This window comes from Salvelinus fontinalis, chromosome 31, assembly GCF_029448725.1.
Source record: "Salvelinus fontinalis isolate EN_2023a chromosome 31, ASM2944872v1, whole genome shotgun sequence".
In the NCBI taxonomy this organism is placed as follows: domain Eukaryota; kingdom Metazoa; phylum Chordata; class Actinopteri; order Salmoniformes; family Salmonidae; genus Salvelinus; species Salvelinus fontinalis.
Window position 1 is genome coordinate 27,800,383 of NC_074695.1, and position 27,558 is coordinate 27,827,940.

General features: G+C 42.7%; 1 protein-coding gene across 6 annotated transcripts in view; it reads right to left on the reverse strand.

The window, feature by feature from the left end:
- Positions 1 to 3,574: 3,574 nt before the first annotated feature.
- Positions 3,575 to 27,558, reverse strand: part of LOC129829969 (vitamin D3 receptor A) — an 88,285-nt gene continuing 64,301 nt past the window's right edge. For all 6 annotated transcript variants that reach the window (XM_055892041.1, XM_055892036.1, XM_055892039.1 and 3 more), the window contains 6 exons: positions 20,869 to 21,053; positions 20,547 to 20,646; positions 19,642 to 19,825; positions 14,014 to 14,168; positions 10,765 to 10,881; positions 3,575 to 10,594 (listed from right to left, as the gene is read on the reverse strand). In XM_055892041.1, coding sequence (XP_055748016.1) covers positions 10,341 to 10,594; positions 10,765 to 10,881; positions 14,014 to 14,168; positions 19,642 to 19,825; positions 20,547 to 20,646; positions 20,869 to 21,053 — 995 coding nt within the window. In that variant the 3' untranslated portion in view covers positions 3,575 to 10,340. The remainder of the gene's footprint in view (positions 10,595 to 10,764; positions 10,882 to 14,013; positions 14,169 to 19,641; positions 19,826 to 20,546; positions 20,647 to 20,868; positions 21,054 to 27,558) is intronic.

A 27,558-nucleotide genomic window follows, 5' to 3' on the forward strand; every position in this document is an offset into this window, starting at 1 on the left:
TCAGAGTGCTAGATTTCCCCCCCCCCCCACCCACCCCCCGCCCATGTGGGTTGCAAAGTACATTCACGCGGTCGCCAGTGGCTCCATGACCCAGTAACTGGGATTAGAGATTCCTGCCAGGGATTCCATTTGCCCTCCCTTCATGTTTCAAATCATGCGTCAGTACTGTTACAGTAGGCCTTTTTTCTCCCCTAACCTCCTCCTCCTCCCAAAGCAGTCTAGCCCAAACCGCCACGCCACACCACCGCCTCCAGCCCCCCTCTACTCCTTAGCTGCACTGAACCACCCAGCGCCCCTCTCGCTCTGGTCCCACTCTGCTCTCCACAGCTCAAGGTCAAGGACAACCTCCCTCCTCAGAGCTACCAAACTAGCCCTGTGAAACTCAAACTAGCCCATCTGGGCTACTGCAAGAGGAGCGATCAGGAGGGGGAGCCATAGGCTTTAACCCCTTTAGGCTACATTCTCCTCAGGGGTATTTTGGCACACTGCGAGGCATACTCCCCTGTAAAACTACTTCATGTGTAGTCCAGCGGAGGAATGTTGGACATACAGTGCATTCAGAAAGTATTCAGACCCCTTCCCCTTTTCCACATTTTGTTACGTTAGAGCCTTATTCTAAAATGGGATACAATTATCCCCCACCCCTAATCAATCAATCAAATTACCCCCCCCCCCCTAATCACACGCAACACCCAATAATGAAAAAGATGAGATGTTTCTACAACTTGATTGGAGTCCACCTGTAAATTAAATTAATTGAACATGATTTGGAAAGGCACACACACCTGTCTATATAAAGGTCCCACAGTTGACAGTGCATGTCAGAGCAAAAACCAAGCCACGAGGTCGAAAGAATTGTCCGTAGAGCTCAGAGACAGGATTGTGTCGAGGCACAGATCTGGGGAAGGGTACCAAAAAATGTCCGCAGCATTGAAGCTCCTCAAGAACACAGTGGCCTCCATCATTCTTAAATGGAAGAAGTTTGGAACCACCAAGACTCTTCTTAGATATGGCTGTCAGGCCAAACTGAGCAATCGGGGGAGAAGGGCCTTGGTCAGAGAGGTGACCAAGAACCCTTATGGTCACTCTGACAGAATTCCTCTGTGGACATGGGAGAACATTCCAGAAGAAGAACCATCTCTGCAGCACTCCACCAAACAGGCCTTTATGGCAGAGTGACCAGACAGAAGCCACACCTCAGTAAAAGGCACATGACAGCCCGCTTGGAGTTTTCCAAAAGGCATCTAAAGGACTCTCACCATGAGAAACAAGATTCTCTGGTCTGATGAAACCAAGATTAAGCTCTTTGGTCTGAATGCCAAGCGTCACATCTGGAGGAAACCTGGCACCAGCCCTACAATGAAGCGTGGTGGTGGCAGCAGCATCATGCTGTGGGGATGTTTTTCAGCGGCAGGGACTGGGAGACTAGTCAGGATCGAGGGAAAGATGTATGGAGCAAAGTACAGAGAGATCCTTGATGAAAACCTGCCCCAGACAGCTCAGGATACAAGCTTGGAGCGTCATACCCAAGAAGACTGGAGGCTGTAATCGCTGCCGATGGTGATTCAACAAAGTAATGAGTAAAGGGTCTGAATACTTATGTAAATGCGAATAGATTACATTTTTTGCAAAAATGTCAAAAACCCCTTTTTTGCTGTGACATTATGGGGTATTGTGTGTAAATTGATGAGGGGATTTTTTTTTTTTTTTTTTTTTTTTTAAGAATAAGACTAACGTAACAAAATGTGGAGAAAGTCAAGGGATCTGAATACTTTCCGAATGCACTGTATTTATTCTGTTATACTCAGCGATATTCCAGGGAACATCTGAATCTCTGAGCAGAGCAGGATATGACTAATCATCTCAGAAGGGGACTGAATCAATAACTTGACTGTTAGCGGTTGGTTAAGCAATACGCAGGAATGTGATTTTATAAACACTTCCGAGTGAGTCCTTCATGAGGCAATCATGACGCACACAGATAATTAGCAATCAACACTGTGTTTCATAGCATCTGGCTAGTGTTTTCAAGGCACTCATAAAAACAAGATTATTGCCAACCCAAAGACTTCAGTCCTTCCACACCAACATGCAACAAGGCACCATCCAGTTCGACGTGTCCACTTCAGACCCCTTCAAAATCTGAGGTGGAGTTAAACAAGGAAGTGCTGGCACCCACCTCGCCAGCAACTTCACTTACCTTGGGTCCACCATCACCAACAGCCGCATCGGAAAAGCAGTCTCCACCTTTGGTAAACTGGCATACAGGGTATGGAACCACCACAGTACACACAAAGGTACAGGTGTACAAAGCTTGTGTCACCAGCTCGCTCCTGTATGGCAGCAAAACCTAGACACCATACTCACAAGAGCGAAGGCAAAAGAACTTCCACCTGCACCGCCTGAGGCGAATACTGGACATCAACTGGAGAGAGCACAGCTACCCAGTATGTTCTCTCTGAGGCAGCGACGACTTCGCAGGCTGGACCACGTTCGTCGGAATTAATATTCTCTATACAAAATTGTCCGCTGGAAAGAGACTAACTGACCACCCACAGCTACGCTATAAAGATGTCTGCAAGCAAGACCTCAAGTCCTTTGCCATCAACGTCAACACCTGGGAAGATGCCGCCTAGGACCGTCTACACTGGCAGCATGGACTTCGCAGAGGGCTGCAGACAAGCGAAACTAGCCTTAGCTCAACATAGAGAAGCAAAGAGGTAACAACAACATTCGGGCCGGCCTACAAATGTGACATCTGTGGCCGAGTCTGCCTCTCATGGATTGGACCTTACAGCCACATCAGACGCTGTGCTGAGACCTAACCCCTCAAGCCTGCGATGCCGATAAGTCGAGGCAAAGGAATTATTTTTTCTCTTGCATCTCAAAAGAAATATCCCAGAATTGTCTCTCCTTTTCTTCAACCATCTCTCTGCCTCTCCCAGGAAGTACAGACTCCTGTACATCGAAGTCATTCTAGATAGTCACATGGCAGAGATTGGCTTAATGATGTTTGGATGACTTTCATAAAAGAAGCCAAACAGCCAGCCAGCCTCCTTGTGAGTGCATCTGCTCAGCGATAATGGGAACCAATTTGAATGTGTAAAGGGCGAAAAAAAAAGAAAAAAAAACACCCACACACACACTGAATTGCACTTACAAATCTCACATGTTAAACTTTCAGAAGGCAAGCCATATGATCACAACCACCAACCAACTACGTATGTGCACTGACAAACAAAACCCTCATTCATTTTCCCCACTCGGCCGTTTTCCCCACTGATCCCTAGAACCCATTCATATATGCATGATTCACATTAGTCCCAAAATGACTGGGGAGGAGGGCCAGTTGACTGAGAGAAAGAAGTTGACTAAGCAGGAGACTAGCTCTCTCTACTGGCCAAATGGGACAAAACAAGAGCAATTATTTTGGTGAGGAAGGCATCAATAAACAGCAAGAGCTTTTGTGCCATGTATACAAATGAATTCAATGTTCAAGACTTATACAGGCCCTCCTTGAGGGTAACAAATATAGTATGTTTCTTCTTGAGAAAATAGGAAAATACACATGATCTTTGCATTATCTACAGCGGTTTATTTGTGATTTTCCAAAACATTATATACTACATACAATGCACATAAATCAATGTACAATGGATCAACTTAAGAATAAAAGAAACGTAAAAGATACAGAACGGGCGGTGATTGAACAAAGACAATGATAATACTATCAATTAGATCAATGACAAGGCTATGTTGAAAGACAGTTTGAAGCATTGAGTCTTGAGAATTACATGGTGTGCATGTATACAAGTACTTATCTTGGGACTTTGAGATCAATTACAATGGTTGATTACTAATGAGAAATGGTCTGGCTAGCAGAAGTCACAGTCAACAAAATTCCACATCCAACTAGTCCAAGAGTTTGCCAGTTTACCATTTTTGGACCAACTTTTCACAAGATCAATTTAGATGCTACTTCATAAACTCAATAGTAACATATTGTCCTTTGAGAACGCATCAAGGAAAACGGTTAGGATTATAAACAAACATACAAAAGGAGAACTCGACCACTAGTGCTTGCTAACAACTATTTACTGGCATCCAATAGGAGTAAAGATTCAGAACAGTTCACACCGCCTTCCATTCCAGTGACACTTTCGCTACATACAGCGTACCAACTGTATTTGGCAGAAGTATACATAGGCTCTAATAACAACTACGTTAGCATAGTATGGCACTTAACATAAATGAGGAAGAATGGCCATTTGTTATATTTCACACAAATATACTGAACCACATCCTCTCTGCAGAGCAATGCACTATGGTGGTCTATAGTAGTAAATAAAAACTGTCAGGTGTGACATGGTGTCTATATACATGTTATGTTAGCCTTACGTACGTCCCTAAATCATCACCTATGTTTTAAGAAATCTGTCTAAAGAGAGCCCCATAGCTTTAAAGATGTGAAGCATATTTGAGTCCGGTGGATCATTATTTGACATGTGCTTCCCAGAAGGGGTGAGCTGAGTTATTCTCTAAACCACTAAAGATTGATTTGACAAAAGGAATGTAGTTGTGAAAAGCCACTTGAACAAGGTCTTAAAACAGAAAAAAAAAGTCATTTGTTTCATTAAACCCCTGATATTGTCCTAAAATAAGGCTCTGGGTTCTAGGCACACCAAGGTAACGGAGCTAAAATGTGCATTCAATGTTAAAAGACAAACTGTTTAATGACCCTGCGATGCCTACATCACTGCAGATTTGCTATAGTGATCATCAGTAATAGAATTCAGACGTAAGTCAGAGCACAGAGACAGAAACATGAGTATATCATTGGCAAAAACTGCTGGTGAAAGTGTGGACACCGAGTGTGTGCACATATTGTAGTTCTGTGTTTATTTGTGACATGTGTGTGAGCAAGCGCATATTAAGAGGTAGCAGATAATGATCACAGCAAAACGAAAAGATTCCAAAAGTGACCAATATGACTACAGACTAAAAGAGGCTTTCCTCCTCAGAGATATACACATTCCATCATCTCTTTTCTCATCGCTCTCTAGCCAAATAAAAACTTTGCCTCTCAAGAAGAAAATAAAGACATAGGAAGGGGGGGTGAACGTATTATTATACACACACATCTTCCTTGAGTCCGAAACATTTAAACAGCATGCTTTGTTGGTAAAGCACTGTGCCACCATAGGGCTGTGTCTCGTACGTCAGCGTTTTACAATAAAGACCTGGATTCCAGAACGATGAGCTATGAGTAAGAGGGGCAGTAGAACACTTTGCTGAGAGCAGCCTGAGCAAGCAATGGCAAAGACGCAAGACAGAGACAACTAAAACATCAAGACATGAAACGGTTATGTTGGGATCCTAAAACCTTTCATAAATCTTGACACCTACTAACTGTGTATGATGTATGATTGCTAACTGACGTTAACTGAGGCCTCTAGCATGAGGAAGCAATGTCATAATATCCCAGCTACAAGCTGTCCAAACCAAGTTGTTAGCATAAATGCATTGAAGGCGACACTTAAGAGGGACCATTTCAACCCCCCCAACACTAAGAGACGTGGAGTGGCGACAGCCCCCTCTTGATCTGTAGGCTTATTTTGAGATGTGTTGAGGTAAATCATCCAGCATTTGAGAAGTAAAAGGAATAAATAAAATGAATTAGTGTTAAAATAGATGAAACAATCATGCCAAAAATACATGTGCGGATGGGAGAGGTAGTTTGTTTTGGTTAACACAGCGCCTGGCGGCACAACTCTGTATACAATCAACTCTAACTGGGATTCAGGATTATGGTTGCAAAATTCCAGGAACTTTCAATAAAAGTTTTTTGCAACTCTATTCAGAATTCAGCTGGCTTCACACGTCACCAGAGGAATAAAACAGAGCCACCAAAAACGTAGGCTGGACCGCTGTGAGCATCGCCTTATCAGGAATCTGTCTGCAACCATTTACAGAGCTTAATATTACACTGAAACAAGACATTTATTTCTTCTATGTAATATTTTTGCCAAGTCATGTTATTTCATGTTGGTAAACCTGACAAGGCACTGATCACAGAGACACTGCCTCAAATCAGCCATGGTGACTGCATGATATATATATTATTAGTCATACCTCAGCATCACCTATTCCTCTCAATAACAATACTGATCAGGACTGGACACAGCGGCAGCGGGAACCATTGAGTCAGACGCACTATGACTCATAGTTTTTTATGTGAAACGTTGCGGCCTGCCTCTTGTACACATGATTGTCTTGCTGTGATAAAGAAAAACAGACCGACACCCTGTGTGTGAAAACAATGGGATCCCTCTATACTGGGTCTGCAACGCATCTCTCGAGGCAGTTTCACATCAAACAAAGAACTTGACGAAAAACAGAACACTGCAGAGGTTTCCGAAGAGAAAGTCATGGTGTGTGTGTGGATGTCACTGTGTTACGTTTGGTTCCCTTCTACGCTATTATGAACGTTTTCAGCTTCAATGAGGTATCTGTTAAATGTTGAACTGAGAGTTTTGTAAGGCTACCGAGGTGAAGTTGCTGACCTGCGTCGGGAGAGAGGGGTGCAGTTTTTGGGGTGTGTCTTTCTGAGCCAGCTTGGCAGCAGGCAGATCGCTCTTGGAGGAGTTCCTCCCATTAGAGCCCCTGACCCCATCTTCCCTACATTCCTTTACATTGGTTTATGCATACGTGATAGGAGGTTAAAAAAAAGCCAGCTGTCTCCACATGACCTGGCTTACACACAGTGGGGTCTGGACAAGGGCTGCAGTGTGAGAAAACCACTTTGGGCCGGGAGGAGGACACATCAATATACGCTCTGCACACCGGTATTCTATGATTCTTATTCTAAAATTCATCATTAAATTTGCTATACAGTCTCAGGGTTCACTCCCGAATCCAACTCCCCAAGCGCTCCTCGCTAGATCAGTTCAGTCAGTCACTTCCTAGGTAGGGGACGTCACCTATCGGAGTGACATATTCAAAGCCACTACACACGAATTCAGTCCCATCAGCCCTTGGTGCACTACAACCATTGAGTTGGGCCTGAATGGCTGCAGTCACGTTAAAGCTATGAAGAGTCCTGCGAGGCTGGCTGCTGTTCTACTGCAGAAAAAGAGGCGTTGGTTGGCTTGCTGAAGAGAGGCATACCCGTCGCTACGGTGACTGATTGATTGGCCTGTATCCTTGTCAGTTTGAGTTGAGGCAGTGTTAGTAGTAAAGCGCATGATTGTGTTGTCTTTTTCCTGGTTCCAACGGTATGGTAGCTTTACAGAGCAGCTTTACAGAGCAGCTTTACAGAGCAGCAGGTTGAGTCAGAACGTCTCCTTGGTATGTGAGAAGGTCTTGACACAGCTGAATGAACGCTGATTTTAGGAAACAATCTTGATTAAAATCAAACCAGTCCAAAGTAATGAGTTTGCATCAAAACAATTATAGATATATAGTTGTCAAAGCTTATTGAGATGTCAAAGAGACGTACAACATAAGAAAATAGTCCATCTCATTTTTGCATATATCTCCAGAGCATTCTTCTCAACTGAATTATCTTAGTATTTGCCATCTTTTTCCCTTATGTACAGAAATAACAAGTGGTATTTACAGGCAATGACCACAAGAGGGAGAGCCAGACCTGCAGAACACTACTGTGATACGCTGACCCTTCGACCTACTAAGCAAAACCAAACGTCTCTCAAAACAAAACTGGTGGGAGTGAATTTGTTATTGTATTTTATTGTGATTATAATTTGATCTAGCCTTAAAAGCATCTTCAAATTTGATTTAAAAGTTTGCGTAATTACTACAGTAATTATTACATCATGACAGACAGGTTTGACTAAAGAGGACAACCGTTTTTTCCCTCCACTGATTGTAGGCTTGCATACAGTTGAAGTCGGAAGTTTAAATACACTTAGGTTGGAGTCATTAAAACTAGTTTTTCAACCACTCCACAAATTTCTTGTTAAACTATAGTTCTGGCAAGTCTGTTAGGACATCTACTTTGTGCATGACAAGTAATTTTTCCAATAATTGTTTACAGACAGATTATTTCACTTTACAGACAGATAATTCACTGTATCACAATTCCAGTGGGTCAGAAGTTTACATAGACTAAGTTGACTGTGCCTTTAAACAGCTTGGAAACATCCAGAAAATGATGTCTTGGCTTTAGAAGCTTCTGATAGGCTAATTTACATCATTTGAGTCAATTGGATGTGTACCTGTGAATGTATTTCAAGGTCTACCTTCAAACTCAGTGCCTCTTTGCTTGACATCATGGGAAAATCAAAAGAAAATTAGCCAAGACCTCAGAAACAAATTGTAGACCCCCACAAGTCTGGTTCATATTTGGGAGCAATTTCCAAATGCCTGAAGGTACCACGTTCATCTGTACAAACAATAGTACGCTAGTATAAACACCATGGGACCACGCAGCTGTCATACCGCTCAAGAAGGAGACGCGTTCTGTCTCCTAGAGATGAACGTACTTTGGTGCGAAAAATGCAAATCAGTCCCAGAACAACAGCAAAGGATCTTGTGAAGATGCTGGAGGAAACAGGTACAAAAGTATCTTTATCCACAGTAAAACAAGTCCTATATCGACATAACCTGAAAGGCCGCTCAGCAAGGAAGAAGCCACTGCTCCAAAACCGCCATAAAAAAAGCCAGACTACGGTGTGCAACTGCACATGGGGACAAAGATCGTACTTTTTGGAGAAATGTCCTCTGGTCTGATGAAACAAAAATAGATCTGTATGACCATTGTTATGTTTGGAGGAAAAAGGGGGAGGCGTGCAAGCTGAAGAACACCATCCCAACCGTGAAGCACGGAGGTGGCAGTATCATGTTGTGGGGGTGCTTTGCTGCAGGAGGGACTGGTGCACTTCACAAAATAGATGGCATCATGAAGGTGGATATATTGAAGCAACATCTCAAGACATCAGTCAGGAAGTTAAAGCTTGGTCGCAAATGGGTCTTCCAAATGGACAATGACCCCAAGCATACTTCCAAAGTTGTGGCAAAATGGCTTAAGGACAACAAAGTCAAGGTATTGGCGTGGCCATCACAAAGCCCTGACCTCAATCCTATAGAGAATTTGTGGGCAGAAGTGAAAAAGCGTGTGCGAGCAAGGAGGCCTACAAACCTGACTCAGTTACACCAGCTCTGTCAGGAGGAATGGGCCAAAATTCACCCAACTTATTGTGGGAAGCTTGTGGAAGGCTACACGAAACATTTGACCCAAATTAAACAATTTAAAGGCAATGCTACCAAATACTAATTGAGTGTATACCTTCTGACCCACTGGGAATGTGATGAAAGAAATAAAAGCTGAAAGAAATCATTCTCTTACATTTCATTCTTAAAATAAAGTGGTGATCCTAACTGACCTAAAACCATGACTTTTTACTGGGATTAAATGTCAGAAATTGTGAAAAACTGAGTTAAATGTATTTGGCTAAGGTGTATGTAAACTTCCGACTTCAACTGTACATATGTATTTAGCAAAGGCTAACTTCTCCCTGAGGCATGGCCGTTAGCCACCTTACTAGGTTAGTTTAGCTCATTTTATTTTAGCGAGCCAATAATCCATAATGAAAATGACCCAAAAACATGTTGCTCTTTCCTCTTATGAAGGCAAGAGCTTTTAGAGTGGCAAATGTGTATATTTTGAAGGGGGCAAGAGATCCAAATAGTTTCCAGATTTTCCACACATATTCCGTGTAGCCTACACATTAACCGATCTATTAATTGTTACTTAAACACAGATGTTAGTCCCACTACTAAACACTCAGTCAGAGCCTGTGCACAACACCCTCTTGTGGTCATTCAATATACAAACTTCAAAAATAAAAGGCCCTTCACACTCTACTCGGGGTGTGTCTGTGCGTGTATGCATGCATTTCATTTTTTACAATTGAAACACCATGTCAACACATACACACATTCATATGCACACAAATAGGGCCTACATATCCTATAATATACATTAGATTACTCATCCATTTGTTTTAATCGAAACAATTTTTTTTTTTTTTTTTTTTTTTAAATATAGATATTAGCTTATGTATGTATATATATTTATAAATACATTCTGTTTGAAATTCCCTTTTCTTATCAATGGGAAATTCCAACCTTATCAAAGCCCCTCACTCCTCTCTTTACCCATTATCCCCTAATTAACCCCCCAAAACCTTCTCTTTGACAGTGTGACTATCAGGTCCTTTCGGCTATCCCCCTTCAGATACCCTTCCTTCGCTGAACCTTCCATCCAGCAACTCAATGCCATCTAGGGGGTCCCTCATGGGGAGGGGTCAGAGGGGCTGCTATGACACTTCGCTCCCAAACACCTCCAGCACCAGCGGGGTGAGCTGCATGCTGTGCTCTGGCTGGAAGGACAGCGAGCGGTACTGCTTGGAGTGCTCCTCGTTGAGGCTGCGCAGGTCGGCCAGCTTCTGGATCATCCTGGCGTAGAGCAGCCGTCCTCCTGGGTGGTTCACCCTGATGTAGGCCTGGAGCACCTCCGACAGACGGTCCTGGAGAACCTCGATCTTAGCGTGATCCTGCACCCCAGGTCGATCTACAGGGAGGGGAGAAGTGAGGAGAGAGAGACCCTTAAAAGGAGGGGTGGAGAGAGGGGAATGCACACAAAAACACCATACAAACAGATGCTGCACATGTGCGCACAAACATGTACAAAAGCATGCAAAGCACACCAACAAGCACACATGACAGCAAGCGGGTAGATACCTGGAGACAGCAGGCAGATGGCCATGAGAAGCACGTGTTCCTCCTCTTGGAGCTTGAGTTTCTTCAGGCCCACCTGGAACTTCACCAGTGGCTCCAACAGGTCCAGAGTGTGACCCGCTACAGGGAGGGGCCGACAGTGGGTAAGTGTGTGCTGATGTGGTTTGACACGGTACTCCATATTTATTTGGACAGTGAAGCTAAAATATTTACATTTGTCTCGATACTCCAGGTACACCAAGTACTTGGACAAATTCACTTAGTGTATTAAAGTAGTCAAAGTGTAGTGTTTGGTCCCATATTCCAAGCACAAAATGACTACATCAAGCTTGTGACTCTACAAACTTGTTGAATGCATTTGCAGTTTGTTTTGGTTGTGCTTTGTATTATGCTTTGCCCAATAGGAACGGAATGGTGAATAAGTGTCATTTTGGAGTCACTTTTATTGAAAAATTAAATGTGGACATTAATGTGGATGCTGCCATGATTAGGGATAATCATGAATGAATCTTGAATAATGATCATTATACCCCAAAATAATAAAGAAAATTTCACCCCCAAAATGCTAACCTCTCACCATTACCAATAACAGGTGAGGTTAGCATTTTTTTTTGGGGGGGGGGTATGGTCTTTGTGCATTCTCACTCATCCGTGTTGCGTTGTGCCGAAAAGCTCTTAGCCGTGGTATATTGGCCATATACCACACCCCCTCGGGCCTTATTGCTCAACTATTCCTAATCAAGGTAGCATCCACATTAAAGCTGCAATATGTCCGTTTTTGGGCGACCCGACAAAATTCAACTTAGAACAGTGTGTTATAGATCTGTCTGTCATTCTCATTGAAAGCAAGTCTAAGAAGCGGTAGATTTGTTTTATGTGCGCTATTTTTTTTATTTTTATTTTTTTACCTTTATTTAACTAGGCAAGTCAGTTAAGAACAAATTCTTATTTTCAATGACGGCCTAGGAACAGTGGGTTAACTGCCTGTTCAGGGGCAGAACGACAGATTTGTACCTTGTCAGCTCGGGGATTTGAACTTGCAACCTTTCGGTTACTAGTCCAACGCTCTAACCACTAGGCTACCCTGCCGCCCCGAGCGATTTCTATTTCCCGTTCTTAAGTTTCGTTTTTGCGTCTTTTACTTTCGGGTTTGTACACCAGCTTAACAGCAGAAAATACTATATTTCTTTATGGAAAATATAATTCACAGCGGTTTACATGGTACAATGAATTTGTCACAAACAAAAATTTGTAAAAACTATTCAAATTTTAGCAACAAAGAAATGGTGGAGCAATTTCTTTATAGTGCATCTTTAATGTAGAAGCATTCAGAAACATCATCTATTCTTATTTGCAATAAAAGTGACTCCAAAATGAGAATTCCTTATTTGCCATTAATTTTTATATTGGGAACAACAAATGCATTCAACACGTTTGTAGAGTCACAAGCTTGATGTAATCATTGTGTGCTATGAATATGGGACCAAATACTAAACTCTTGACTAATTTAATTCACTATAAGTGAATTTGTTCAAATACTTACGAATTCTTCTGTTGTTTTGTTATGTTACAGCCGTATTCTAAAATGTCAATCTACACACAATACCCCATAATGAAAAAGCGAAGAGGTTTGTGGAAATGTTTGCAAATGTATTAAAAATAAAAAACAGAAATACTTTTATTTACATTTATTTGCTATGAGATTCAAAATTGAGCTCAGGTGCATCCTGTTTCCATTGATCATCCTTGATGTTTCTACAACTTGGAGTCCACCTGTGGTACATTCAATTGATTGGATTTGGAAAGGCACATACCTGTCTATATAAGATCCCACAGTTGACAGTGCATGTCAGAGCAAAAACCAAGCCAATGAGGTTGAAGGAATTGTCCGTAGAGCTCCGAGACAGGATTGTGTAGAAGCACAGATCTGGGTAAGGGTACCAAAACATTTCTGCAGCGTTGAAGGTCCCCGAAGAACACAGTGGCCTCCATTTTTCTTAAATGGAAGAAGTTTTAAACCACCAAGACTTTTCCTAGAGCTGGCCGCCCGGCCAAACTAAGCAATCGGGGGAGAAGGGCCTTGGTCAGGGAGGTGACCAAGAACCCAATGGTTACTCTGACAGAGCTCCAGAGTTCCTCTGTGGACATGGGAGAACCATCTCTGCAGCACTCCACAAATCAAGCATTTATGGTTGAGCAGCCAGACAGAAGCCATTCCTCAGTAAAAGGCAAATGACAGCCTGCTTGGAGTTTGCCAAAAGGCACCTAAAGGACTCTGACCATGAGAAACAAAATTCTCTGGTCTGATGAAACCAAGATTGAACTCTTTGGCCTGAATGCCAAGCGTCACATCTGGAGGAAACCTGGCACCAGCCCTACAGTGAAGCGTGGGTGGCAGCAGCATCATGCTGTGGGGATGTTTTTCAGCGGCAGGGACTGGGAGACTAGTTAGGACCGGGGCAAAGGTGAACGGAGTAAAGTAGAGAGATCCTTGATGAATACCTGCTCCAGAGCGCTCAGAAACAGACTGGGGCGAAGTTTCACCTTCCAAGAGGACAACGTCCCTAAGCACACAGCCAAGACAACGCAGGAGTGGCTTCGGGACAAGTCTCTGAATGTCCTAGAGTGGCCCAGCCAGAGCCCGGACTTGAACCCGATCAAACATCTCTGGAGAGAACTGAAAATAGCTGTGCCGCGACGCTCCCCATCCAACCTGACAGAGCTTGAGAGGATCGGCAGAGAAGCATGGGAGAAACTCCCCAAATACAGGTGTGCCAAGCTTGTAGCATCATGCCCAAGAGACTGGAGGCTGTAATTGCTTCCAAAGGTGCTTCAGCAAAGTACTGAGTAAAGGGTCTGAATACTTATGTAAATGTTATATTTCATTTTTTTTTTGTTATTAGAAATTTGCAAACATTTCTAAAAACCAGTTTTTGCTTTGTCATTATGGGGTAGTGTCTGTAGATTGATGAGGAAACTATTTAATCCATTTTAGAATAAGTATAACGTAACAAAATGTGGAAAAAGTCACGGAGTCGGAATACTTTCCAAATGCACTGTGCATAGTGCTTCCATTTCTAAACGGTAAAACAGATATGAAAATACCCTAAAATAAAAGATGACATTCTGCACAGTTGCTTTATATGAAACATTTGATCTCAAAACCAAAAAGCTGGAGTATAGAGCCAAATTTAAACATGCAGAGGGGAGTGTACATACAGTGTGTAGAGTGTGTGTGTACATATATTTCACCCTTGGTGACGTCGTTGACGCAGTACTTGAAGTCAGGACCACCACCACAGCTCCAGGACATGTCCTCTAGGTTGAAGGACTGGTTGGAACGCAGCATGATGATCTCGATGGCACTGGATTTCAGCAGGGCGATCTGGTCCTCAGCAGTCAGCCCTCTGGAAACACACAATACATGTATTGAGCCAAACATGCAGATTGACAGGGTGCCCTCACCCCTCATCGCATCAGACAGAGGGCCTTATCTGCTTTTATTTTACCTGATGAGAAACTGTGGCAATAGCAACCTATTTCTCTCAATGTAAAATTCATTCCAGATTTGATGGCAGAGACGTAAAGACAGTGTTTCATTGGTACCAAAAGATGAGGGAATCGGCATAACAACAATCAAAGGCTGGAATCTTACAGCACATTGTGCAATGTCATTCTTCTATTTCCAAACTAAACAAAGTAGTTCTTATCCTTGAAACTGGAATTGCCTCATTGTCTGACTTAAACAAATATTTAATTGCCATCTTTTGCTCGTTTCAATTTTTTGTACACAGATGAATGAGCACTGTTTTCTAGAATTTTCTAAGGGAGGGGGAGACCGGAAAGGACAGTTGGTACAATGCATTTTATGGTTACCAGGACAACAGCGTTACATAGTGCACTGCAGCGTGTGCTTCACTTAAATGTTGCTATTTGAGGCATGAGCACACAGGCTTTACCTCATCCAACCTTCCATATTCACACACCGGTACGAAGGTTAACATCAAATTAACGGGAAACTCTATCCGCTCTGACTCCTCTGTGCCTATTCCCTTCTTATGATGAGTCATCATGAGCCACACTAACAAAGGCTGTCAGGCTAACACACAGTCAGCCAGGTTATTCTAAACAGATCCTCCGACACAAAATGGGAATCCTGAATACATGCAACACTGACTGACATGGCTGGAAATGGAGATCTGTTTACACCTGTGATCTAACCCTTCGTCACAAATACAGGATTCAGCCATGAATGCTTTCTGAGGGCGAAGTCTAAATAACGTTTCTTACCCATTTCGTTTCATTTGATTAAAAACAAGCATATGCTTGCCCAATGCAAATCAAAGTCACCTGTGTCGAATACAACATGTGTAGATCTTACCGTGAAATGCTTACTTACAAGCCCTTAACTTTTTTGAACTGCACTGTTGGTTAAGAAAATATTTACCGAAATAAATGAGTAAAAAAATAATAAATAAAAAATATTTGTATTTTTTTTTTTTTAATAACGCGGCTATATACAGGGGGTGCCGATACGAATTGGAGTGGGTCTAGGGTAACAGGGAGGATGCTATTGATGTGAGCCATGACCAGCCTTTCAAAGCACTTCATGGCTATTGACGTGAGTGCTACGGGGCGGTAATCATTTAGGCAGGTTACCTTAGTGTTCTTGGGCACAGGGACTATGGTGGTCTGCTTGAAACATGTAGGTATTACAGACTCAGTCAGGGAGAGGTTGAAAAATGTCAGTGAAGACACTTGCCAGTTAGTCCACGCATGCTTGGAGTACACGTCCTGGTAATCCGTCTGGCCCCGAGGCTTTGTGAATGTTGACCTGTTTAAAGGTCTTGCTCACCTCGGCTACCGAGAGCGTTATCACACAGTCGTTCAGAACAACTGGTGCTCTCATGCATGCTTCAGTGTTGCTTGCCTCGAAGCGAGCATAAAAGGCATTTAGCTTGTCTGGTAGACTCGCATCACTGGGCAGCTCGTGGCTGGGTTTCCCTTTGTAGTCCGTAATAGTTTTCAAGCCCTGCCACATCCAACAAATGTCAGAGCCGATGTAATAGGATTCAATCTTAATCCTGTATTGACGCGTTGCTTGTTTGCATCCGGATTAGTGCCCCGCTCCTTGAAAGCGGCAGCTCTAGCCTTTAGGTCAATGTGGATGTTGCCTGTAATCTATGGCTTCTGGTTGGTATATGTACGTACGGTCACTGTGGGGACAATGTTGTCGATGCACTTATTGATGAAGCCGATGACTGATGTGGTATACTCCTCAATGCCCTTTGATGAATCCCGGAACATATTCCAGTCTGAGCTAGCAAATCAGTCCTGTAGCGTAGCATCCGCGTCATCTGACCACTTCCGTATTGAGCGAGTCACTGGTACTTCCTGCTTTAGTTTTTTCTTGTAAGCAGGAATCCGGAGGATATAATTATGGGCAGATTTTCCAAATGGAGGGCGGGAGAGAGCTTTGTATGCATCTCTGTGTGTGGAGTAAAGGTGGTCTAGAGTTTTTTCCCCCTCTGGTTGCACATGCTGGTAGAAATGAGGTAAAACGGATTTAAGTTTCCCTGCATTAAAGTCCCCGGCCACTTGGAGCGCCGCTTCTGGATGAGCATTTTCTTGTTTGCTTATGGCCTTATATAGTTGGTTGAGTGCGGTCTTAGTGCCAGCATCGGTTTGTGGAGGTAAATAGACAGCTACGAATAATATAGATGAGAATGCTCTTGGTAGATAGTGTGGTCTACAGCTTATCATAAGGTACGCTACCTCAGGCGCGCAATACCTCGAGACTCCTTTAATATTAGACATTGCGCACCAGCTGTTATTGACAAAAAGACACACACCCCTGCCCCTCGTCTTACCAGACCTAGCTTCTCTGTTCTGCCCATGCATGGAAAATCCCAGCAGCTCTGTATTATCCATGTCGTCGTTCAGTCAAGACTCGGTGAAACATAAGATATTACGGTTTTTAAATGTCCCGTTGGTAGTATAATCTTGATCATAGGTCATCCATTTTATTTTCCAAGGATTGCACATTGGCCAATAGAACAGATGAGTGGGAGTTTACTCACTCGCCTATGAATTCTCAGAAGGCAGCCCGAACCCGCCCCCCCCCCCCTCCGTCTTTTGTTCACGCAAATGAAGGGATTTTGGCCCATTCCTGAGAAAGCAGTATATCCGTTGCGTCGGATTCAAGTAGCCAAGACTATCAATAAGGGTTTGGCTTGTGACACCTCTTTGAAATAAGTCTTAATCACCAAAACTTTATTAAACTAATCAAGTTTTGGATGTGCATAAAAACCCCTTGGGAAAAGTATACAGACCTCTTGACTTTTTCCCCACATTCTGTTACATTACAGCCTTATGGACTGTCGTTTCTCTTTACTTATTTGAACTGTTCTTGCCATAATATGGACTTGGTCTTTTACTAAATAGGGCTGTCTTCTGTATACCCCCCTACCTTGTCACAAGACAACTGATTGGCTCAAACGCATTATGTTAAGAAATTCCACAAATTCACTTTTAACAAGGCACACCTGTTAATTAAAATGCATTCCAGGTGACTAACTTATGAAGATGGTTGAGAGAATGCCAAGAGTGTGCAAAGCTATCAAGGCAAAGTGTGGCTATTTAAAAAAATCTCAAATTTAAAATAAATTATTATATCAAAATATAACGGATTCATACACGAAAAAAAAGCACAAAATGTAATCAAAATGTTGTTTTAAAGTGTCCTATAGCTTTCTTATATAAGTACGATCAGGAATGTATTTTTTTTTTTTAAACATTGAACCATATTTAACAAAGTGCTGACATAAAAAAATAAATAATAATGTTACCGGGCTACCTTCAGACGAGTCTTGTGAGGCTTGTGGGCATCCTAGAGCAAAACAATCAACGTACGTGTTGGTGGAAGTCTCACCTTTCCATAGAGGGGTCATATTAGTGTGTAGCTACAGACAGAAGTTGTCAGAGTCCCGTGGCGTTTGTGGGGGTTGTAGAGCAAAATGGAGAACACCATTGTGTGTGTGACACGTAGGCCAAACCGTTCGGATGTTTTGATGAGAAGACCGATTTTCGGAACAAACACCACTGTAGCTTGGCCACCTTCCACCGCAGATGTGAAAGGCCGCCATTTGCGGATGCGGTGGATTGAGACGCAGCTCATGCAAAAAACATAACTAGTTTAGACAGATTTTTGGGGGGATATTTATTAGAATGATAATTAGATTTCCACTTTAGATGGTGTAGAAATATACCAAGTCACTACAAAAATAACTCCAGTTGCTGGAGACTAAGGAAACCGCTCAGGGATGTCACCATGAGGCCAATGGGGACTTTAAAACAGTTACAAAGTTTAATGGCTGTGATAGGAGAAAGCTGAGGATGGTTGAACAACATTGTAGTTACTCCATAATACTAACCTAATTGACAGAGTGAAAAGGGAGCCTGTACAAAATACATATACTCCAAAACATGCATCCTGTTTGCAACAAGGCACTAACGTAATACTGCAAAAAATGTGGCAAAGCAATTCACTTTTTGTCCTGATTACAAAGTGTTGTGTTTGTGGCAAATCCAATACAACACATTACATATTTTCAAGCATAGTGGTGGCTGCATCATGTTATGGGCATGCTTGTAATTGTTAAGGACTGGGGAGTCTTTAAAACATTTTTTTTTTTTTTTTTAAATGGAACGGACCTAAGCACAGGAAAAATCCTAGAGGAAAACCTGGTTCAGTCTGCCCTCCAACAGACACTGGGAGATGAATTCACCTTTCAGCAGGACAATAACCTAAAACACAAAGCCAAATCTATACTGGAGTTTCTTACCAATGAAACAGTGAATGTTCTTTAGTAGCCAAGTTAAAGTTTTGACATGGAAATCTATAGCAAGACCTGAAAATGTTTGTCTTGCAATGATCCACAACCAACTTGACAAGCTTGAATAAATTGGAAAATAGTAAAATGGGCAAATGTTGAAAAATCCAGGTGTGGAAAGCGCTTAGAAATTTACCCAGAAAGACTCAGATGTAATCTCTGAAAAAGGTGCTTCTGGAAAGTCTTGACTGAGGTGCGTAAATACTTACGTAAATTAGATAGACATTTTTGAAAATGTATCTAAAAACATGTTTTCACTTTGTCATTATGGGTTATTGTGTGTAGATAGGTAAAAAATACATGTTTTTATCCATTGTGAATTCAGGCTAACATGTAGAATAAGTGAAATATGAATACTTTCTGAATGCGCTGTGCATCTGGGGAGCAGATGGATAGGGAACCTTTATTGAACTGGCGTTGCACCCACTCTGTTCCAGTGTATTCCAGGAATACCACTGAACCATAGGTCTTTATTAAATGCCGTACATACTTTTATTTTATTTATTTTTTCACCTTTATTTAACCAGGTAGGCTAGTTGAGAACAAGTTCTCCTTTGCAACTGCGACCTGGCCAAGATAAAGCATAGCATTGTGAACAGACAACAACACAGAGTTACACATAATAACACACTGTACCAAAGCATGTAGCTATGCAATTACCGAAGTCATCCACCCACAAATAACTATTACAAGCTTAATGGACAGTAGAAGCCTGACTAAGATCCAATTTCAGATTGAAAGGTTGTTGTGTAATAGCCTAATTAAAGATATATGGTGGAGCAATCATGCGTCCTACACAATCCTTTTAATGTACTATATTAAGGCTCCTGGGCGAAGTTTCCACTACGTACAGATATAGGATCAGCGTCCACTTCCCCAATCCTAACCTTTAACATTAGTGGGGGAAAACACAAAACTGAACTAAGACCAGAATCTAAGGGCAACTCCACCCTACACCTAGTAGGCACACAATATGTTAGAGTCCCACCTGAAGCCAGGAATCATCTTAGCGAAGCCGATGACCTTCTGGATGCTGTAGCTGACCAGGTCAGCCAGGTGGGGCAGCATAGAGAGCTTGGAGCCATCGTCCTCACTGGAGTCTGGGCTGCCTGCACTGTCCTGGTACATCATCAACAGACTGCTGAAGTTCATCAGCTTGGTGTCCACAGACTCTACATACACAGAGAGAGAGTGAGAGAGAGAGCGATACAGAAACACAGAGAGACCGAGAAAGAGACAGAGAGAGCGAGAGACACAGAGCGAGAAAGAAAGAGAGACAGAGAGAGCGAGAGACACAGAGAGAGAAAAAAAGAGACAGAGAGAGCGAGGGACAGAGAGAGCGAGGGACAGAGAGAGAAAGAGAGACAGAGAGAGCGAGAGCGAGAGACAGAGCGAGAAAGAGAGCGAGAAAGAGAGCGACAGAGAGACAGAGAGACAGAGAGACAGAGAGAAGAAATATAATAGTTCATGGGGAATGTGAACAAATGGTTGCTAAAAGAAGCAACAGGTTTACAATGAAAGGTACAAAAGGCTGCAGCCAATTATGCCATTATGTAGTGTAGGAGTAAGGCAGGGACACACGTGTTGTTAAAGAACCTTGGTACACCTGGACAGTATGTTTGAGAGATTTTTCAAAAAGACACCCAGGCAGGAATTTTATAAAAGCAAACGTATGGTACACAGCAGCTGTGTAACAAACATTGGCATGGTGTGTGATTGTGATTTTTTCCACAGCCAAGTTACGGCCTTTGGTTTTACCCCATCACTGTAAGGAGACCTTTGAGACGTTTAATGCCAACACATCCGGCTAATGGAAAATGTGATTGTGGTGCATGTATACTGTGTGTACGAGTGCTATATGTGCGTGTGCATGCGTGAGCATGTGTCCCTCACCTGGTGAGTGGTTGAAGGAGTCTGAGGAGGCATCTGACAGAGAGTGAAGGGAGGCTGCACGACTGGCACTGCGTGTTACTGGGCCCTCTCGCACTGGGGGCTGCAAACACAACACATACAATTAACATAATGCAACATTTTGATTTGTCTTGGAACGTGCACATAGAAGTGATTGATAAAACAGACCCATAATCACTTGAAATGAGAATGGCAAAACATTACATTAACATCATGCAATATCTGTGATTTAGTATATAAAAACAATATTGCAAAAGAAATGAGAACATGAGAAATGAGAACGGCTAGTTTGACCAGTACTGACCCTGAAGAGTGAAAAGTCAGAGTAGGAGTCATCATAGGTCTTGTGGTGGGCCTCCACCAATGAGGCGATGACCTGGCTCTGCTCGTCGTTCAGCCTAGGTCTCAAGGCCTCACGCGCCGCCTCTTCCTCCTTCCTCTTCTGGATCAGGTCCTTCTTCCTCTGCACCTCCTCATCTGTCAGGATGACTGGGGCAGAGAGAGGCGAAGGGGAGACGGGTGAGAAGAGGAGCGGTGGGGGAGAGAGAGAAGAACACAGCTAGCTTGATTGCGTCACACAGGAGCCTCAGATCTACTGACAACCGTGCTCGTTAAGTGACTGTCACTTGCTGATAGTTTTCTTCACACAAACAGCAGCTAGCTATGAGAGACTCTAGAATGTGTAGGCTTCTAATCTTCCAAGGAGTATACCATTAGCACCACGGGTGCTGCAGTGTAATCTGAGCCGTGCTGTTTCTCAAACTAATCTGACAGACAATAATTTGACATGCCAATACACCCTGTGTCAAACTCATTCCACAGAAGGCAGTGTTTACGGGTTTTTGCTCCTCCCTTGTACTTGATTGATGAATTAAGGTCAATAATTAATAAGGAACTCCCCTCACCTGGATGTCTAGGTCTTAATTGAAAGGAAAAACCAAAAACCTGCAGCCCTCCATGGAATGAGTTGATACACCAAAACTAGAAGATGATGAATCAAATCTGTACCAGACAGAGGCTAACAACTACAAAATAGAACTGTACCAGACAGAGGCTAACAACTACAAAATAGAACTGTACCAGACAGAGGCTAACAACTACAAAATAGAACTGCACCAGACAGAGGCTAACAACTACAAAATAGAACTGTACCAGACAGAGGCCAACAACTACAAAATAGAACTGTACCAGACAGAGGCCAACAACTACAAAATAGAACTGTACCAGACAGAGGCTAACAACTACAAAATAGAACTGTACCAGACAGAGGCTAACAACTACAAAATAGAACTGTCCCAGACAGAGGCTAACAACTACAAAATAGAGCTGACTCCTTTTAGTCGACTGATCAATTGTTTGATCGATAGGGTGCTGGTCGACCAAGATTATTTTAGTCAAGCAGTTGTTAATATATATATATATTACACAGTACCAGTCAAGTGTGGACACACCTACTCCTTCAAGGGGTTTTCTTTACATTGTAGAATAATAGGGAACACATCAAAACTATGAAATAACAAACGGAATCATAACCAAAAAAAGTGTAAAACATATAAGTAGCCACCCTTTGTCTTGATGACAGCTTTTCACACTCTTGGCATTCAACCAGCTTCATGAGGTAGTCCCCTGGAATGCATTTCAATTAACAGGTGTGCATTGTTAAATTTGTGGAATTTCTTTCATTATTAATGCATTTGAGCCAATCAGTTGTGTTGTGAAAAGGTAGGAGTGGTATACAGAAGATAGCCCTATTTGGTAAAAGACCAAGTCCATAGTATGGCAAGAACAGATAAGCAAAGAGAAATGACAGTCCATCATTACTTTAAGACAATGATGAAACTGGCTCTCATGAGGACCACCACAGGAAAGGAAGACTCAGAGTTACCTCTACTGCAGAGGATAAGTTCATTAGAGTTAACAACCTCAGACATCGTCAATTAACTGCACCTCAGATTGTAGCCCAAACAAATGATTAAGTAACAGACATATCTCAACTGTTTAGAGGAGACTATGTGAATCAGGCTTTCATGGTCAAATTGCTGCAAAGAAACCACTACCAAAGGACACCAATAAGAATAAGAAACTTCCTTGGGCCAAGAAACCCGAGCAATGAACATTAGACCGGTGGAAATCTGTCCTTTGGTCTGATGAGTCCAAATTTGAGATTTTTGGTTCCAACCGCCGTGTCTTTGTGAGACGCAGAGTAGGTGAATGGATGATCTACGGATGTGTGGTTTCCACCGTGAAGCATGGAGGTGTGATGATGTGCTTTGCTGGTGGCACTGTCTGTGATTTATTTTGAATTCAAGGCACACTTAACCAACATGGCCACCAGAGCATTCTGCTGCGATACGCCATCCGATCTGGTTTGCACCTAGTGGGACTATCATATGTTTTTCAACAGGACAATGACCTAAAACACACTTCCAGTCTGTGTAAGGTCTATTTGACTAAGAAGGAGAGATGGAGTGCTGCATCAGATGACCTGGCCTCCACAATCACCCAACCTCAACCCAATTGACATGAGTTGGACCAGAGTGGGAACTCCTTCAAGACTGTTGGAAAAGCATTCCAGGTGAAGCTGGTTGAGAGAATGCCAAGAGTGTGCAAAGCTGTCAAGGTAAAGGGTGGCTTTGAAGAATCACAAATATACACTGCTCAAAAAAATAAAGGGAACACTTAAACACTATGTAACTCCAAGTCAATCATACTTCTGTGAAATCAAACTGTCCACTTAGGAAGCAACACTGATTGACAATAAATTTCACATGCTGTTGTGCAAATGGAATAGACAAAAGGTGGAAGTTATAGGAAATTAGCAAGACACCCTCAATAAAGGAGTGATTCTGCAGGTGGTGACCACAGACCACTTCTCAGTTCCTATGCTTCCTGGCTGATGTTTTGGTCACTTTTGAATGCTGGCGGTGCTTTCACTCTAGTGGTAGCATGAGACGGAGTCTACAACTCACACAAGTGGCTCAGGTAGTGCAGCTCATCCAGGATGGCACATCAATGCGAGCTGTGGCAAGAAGGTTTGCTGTGTCTGTCAGCGTAGTGTCCAGAGCATGGAGGCGCTACCAGGAGACAGGCCAGTACATCAGGAGACGTGGAGGAGGCCGTAGGAGGGCAACAACCCAGCAGCAGGACCGCTACCTCCGCCTTTGTGCAAGGAGGAGCACTGCCAGAGCCCTGCAAAATGACCTCCAGCAGGCCACAAATGTGCATGTGTCAGCATATGGTCTCACAAGGGCTCTGAGGATCTCATCTCGGTACCTAATGGCAGTCAGGCTACCTCTGGCGAGCACATGGAGGGCTGTGCGGCCCCACAAAGAAATGCCACCCCACACCATGACTGACCCACCGCCAAACCGGTCATGCTGGAGGATGTTGCAGGCAGCAGAACGTTCTCCACGGCGTCTACAGACTCTGTCACGTCTGTCACATGTGCTCAGTGTGAACCTGCTTTCATCTGTGAAGAGCACAGGGCGCCAGTGGCGAATTTGCCAATCTTGGTGTTCTCTGGCAAATGCCAAACGTCCTGCACGGTGTTGGGCTGTAAGCACAACCCCCACCTGTGGACGTCAGGCCCTCATACCTCCCTCATGGAGTCTGTTTCTGACCGTTTGAGCAGACACATGCACATTTGTGGCCTGCTGGAGGTCATTGTGTTGTTTAAGTGTTCCCTTTATTTTTTTGAGCATTGTATAATATATTTCGATTGAACACTTTTTTGGTTACAAAATGATTCCATATGTCTTAACTATTATTCAACAATACAGAAAATAGTAAAAATAAAGAAAAACACTTGAATGAGTAGTTAGTTGTGTCCAAACTTTTGACTGGTACTGTATTTATTTATTTTTTAATTTATTTTTTAAATGGGACACAAGACACCCGTCTGATCCACGCCTGGCTCAGTGGACTAATCCATTGTGGAGGCCGCGGGGATGGCACACCAACATTGACCGTTCCTATAATTTTCTAATCTACAATGTTTGTTTGGTTACAGTAATTTCTGTTAATGCATTCAATATATTATTAGTATTTTACCGTTGTCATTGTCGGAGTGAACACGTTGTTCGAGGACTGCACAACCTAGGCTACACTTGTGAGGAGCAAGTTGGTTTACTTCATTCCATTTAGGAGTTGTCAATATATTCACTGACTTTTGTTTGTGGTGCTCCTGTCAATGTTGAGTAAGGACGCGCAACTGATTATGCATAGAAGTATGCCCAGGCTACCTGGCTTGCGTACAAATGTGTGCCCATTTGGGGATCTGATATCTGTCCAGCTCTCTTGGTAACCACTCGGCGTGAAAGGAGCAAACAGTATTGCTTATCTTATCTGGTGGAAACGTCAGAAAATAGGCCTACCCGATTACTTCTTATCCCTGCCGTAAATAGCCTACAGCTATGTCAGGAGCTCACTGGACAGGAAACTCTGAGGGCCCAGAATATTTTATACAAATGTTGCAAGTTTGCTAGTGCCAACTTCAGGCCAGACCCAAGTTCCATGTTTCAGGCCATGTGTAGCCAATGTTTTTACCAGGATATTTTCTACCTGCAGGCTCCAAGGTTTATTATTGTTGGCTTTATGTAGGCTATTTTAACATAGTTGGCAATGACAATATACGTTTTAATAAAATAACACATAGGGTGTGTCTATATAGGGAAAAATACACATTTAAAAATGTAGATCAATCGATTGGTCGAAAGAACAAACTACTCTAGGTCGACCAGGACATTTCCTGAATGTGAATAGGGCTGAGAATTGTCAGGGACGTCACGGTATATTATTTTTATTTCACCTTTATTTAACCAGGTTTAACCAGATATCACAATACTTAGGTGCCGATATATGTATTGCGATTCTCACGATTCTATGTGTATTGCGATTCAATACTGTTATTTTATTGCGATTCGGCTGCTCTTGAATTACTTGTTACTTTAATTTCTTATCCGTATTTTTTAAAGCTGCATTGTTGGTTAGGGGCTCGTAAGTAAGCATTTCACTGTAAGGTTGTATTCGGCGCATGCGACTAATAAAATTTGATTTGATGTTCCAAACACCATATGTGTGCTGCACATGGACAAGATACAATATGAGAAAACGAGTCTCTCAGTTATGGAAATAAAAGTGCTGAAAACAAATTGGCTCTCTATGAAGGAAAAATATGGGAGTTTTGTTGCAGGTACAGCCAACTAGCGCAAAAATTATATTGTGATTGTCAAAACGATACAATATTTCGTCAAAAATAACACCCCAATATGCAACTGTATCGATCCCCCCCCCCCATCACAAAATGTGAATCATCTTCATGGCAGGGCAATCTTGTCGTGCATGATGTTTTCTACAAACTCCTGCACACTTCATTAGCAAAATATGCCTTTTACCACCCTCAGAAAATGTATTACGCAACAGTAAAACAAATGTTGCCTGTTTCACACATGGACAGATCGAATTCCTGCTAAACCAAGTTTGTCTGCCATTAACAGCAGCTGGGGTAAAATACATTTTATGTTTATGTCTATCACTTGCCAATAGTCTTCATTGAACAGCAGATTGAAGGAAACGTACATGATGTAGGTGATAAAACCAAAAGACTTTAGGAGCTGACTAACCACTACCAGGCATCTGGTTTGTGTTATATGCTAGCTTGTAGCTACCTATTGGACTATTCCACTGTGGCTAAACATTTTATTTAATCTATTGCCATATTTAAGTATTATCAACAATGGAGACAACAACATACAGCCACACTGTTCAGAACTAGAGTTGGACCAGCTTTACTCTATGATAGAATCTTATTTTACTACTGCTGCCTGGCTGACATCAGGCCAGAATGGGACACCGAGTAGCCAATCTAGCATGGCATAGTCAGAAGGACCGCCGCCAGGCAAGCGTGTGGTAATTTCCCAGAGTTCACCAGCAACCGTCTGCTGTGCTGTCTGGATAGTATTTCACAGTGCCTTTTTGTTTGGATGGCACAGCGGTGAAGTGTAAGACAGCGGAGGCCAGAAAATTGAGCTGTTTACCACAAAATTGTCCATATTTATTAATTAGCCTCATGCCTGGATCGACATGACAGAGGACTGAGCTGCAGGGTGAGAGAGAGGATTAAGAAAGAACAAAAGGAGAGAGAAAGAGGAGATAGGAAGGAGAGCGAAAGAAGAGGAGCGTGAAAGATAGAGAAGCAGAGAAAGGAGAAGGCAAGAGAAAGAGAAAAAAAAGAAAAGAGAGGAGAGAACGGAGAGAGAAAGAAGAAGGCAAGAGAGAAAGATGAGAGAAGAGAGAAAGGAGAGGGCAGAGAGAAATGAGGGAGAGGTGAGAAGGCGAGAGAAACGGGAGAAAGGAGAAAGCAGAGAGAAATGAGGGAGAGGTGAGAAGGCGAGAGAAACGGGAGAAGTAGAGCGGGAAAGAGGAAGGAGCGGGAGAAAGAACGAGCGAATGAGAGAGAAAGAAGTATAAATAGGAGAAATAAAAGGAGAGGAAATGAGAGCAAAGGAGTAAGAGAGCAGAGGGAGAAGGACATGAGGGAAAAGGAGAGCAAGAGTAGAGAAAGGTGAGAGTGAAAGAGAAGGAGAGAGCAGAGAGAAAGAGGGGAGAAAGAGAGGAGAGAAAGAGGAGAGAAGGTGAGAGACCTGGTCAGAGCAGTGAGGGAAGCAGCAACTTTAAAAGATGTGAATTTGTAAGCTACTTTATTAACAGAGCTGATAAAGTCCGAGGGAGAGACGCTCTAGCAGGTGTTAGAGGGGCCTTGTGGTGTGAGTAATGTGAGCAAGGATGAGGGAGAGACAGCAACCAACCATACCAAGCAGACTCGCGCTAGTGTACTAACTTCTAGTTTGTCACAGCTAGGTTATTTATCATTCAATATTATTATGTGCCAAAATGTTCAAACAGAAAATGTAAATTATTTTCTTGGGGTGCGGACATCGACTCTAGGGTGTTAATACTCCGGGTCAGGATATTGTTAATATCACCACAACTACTA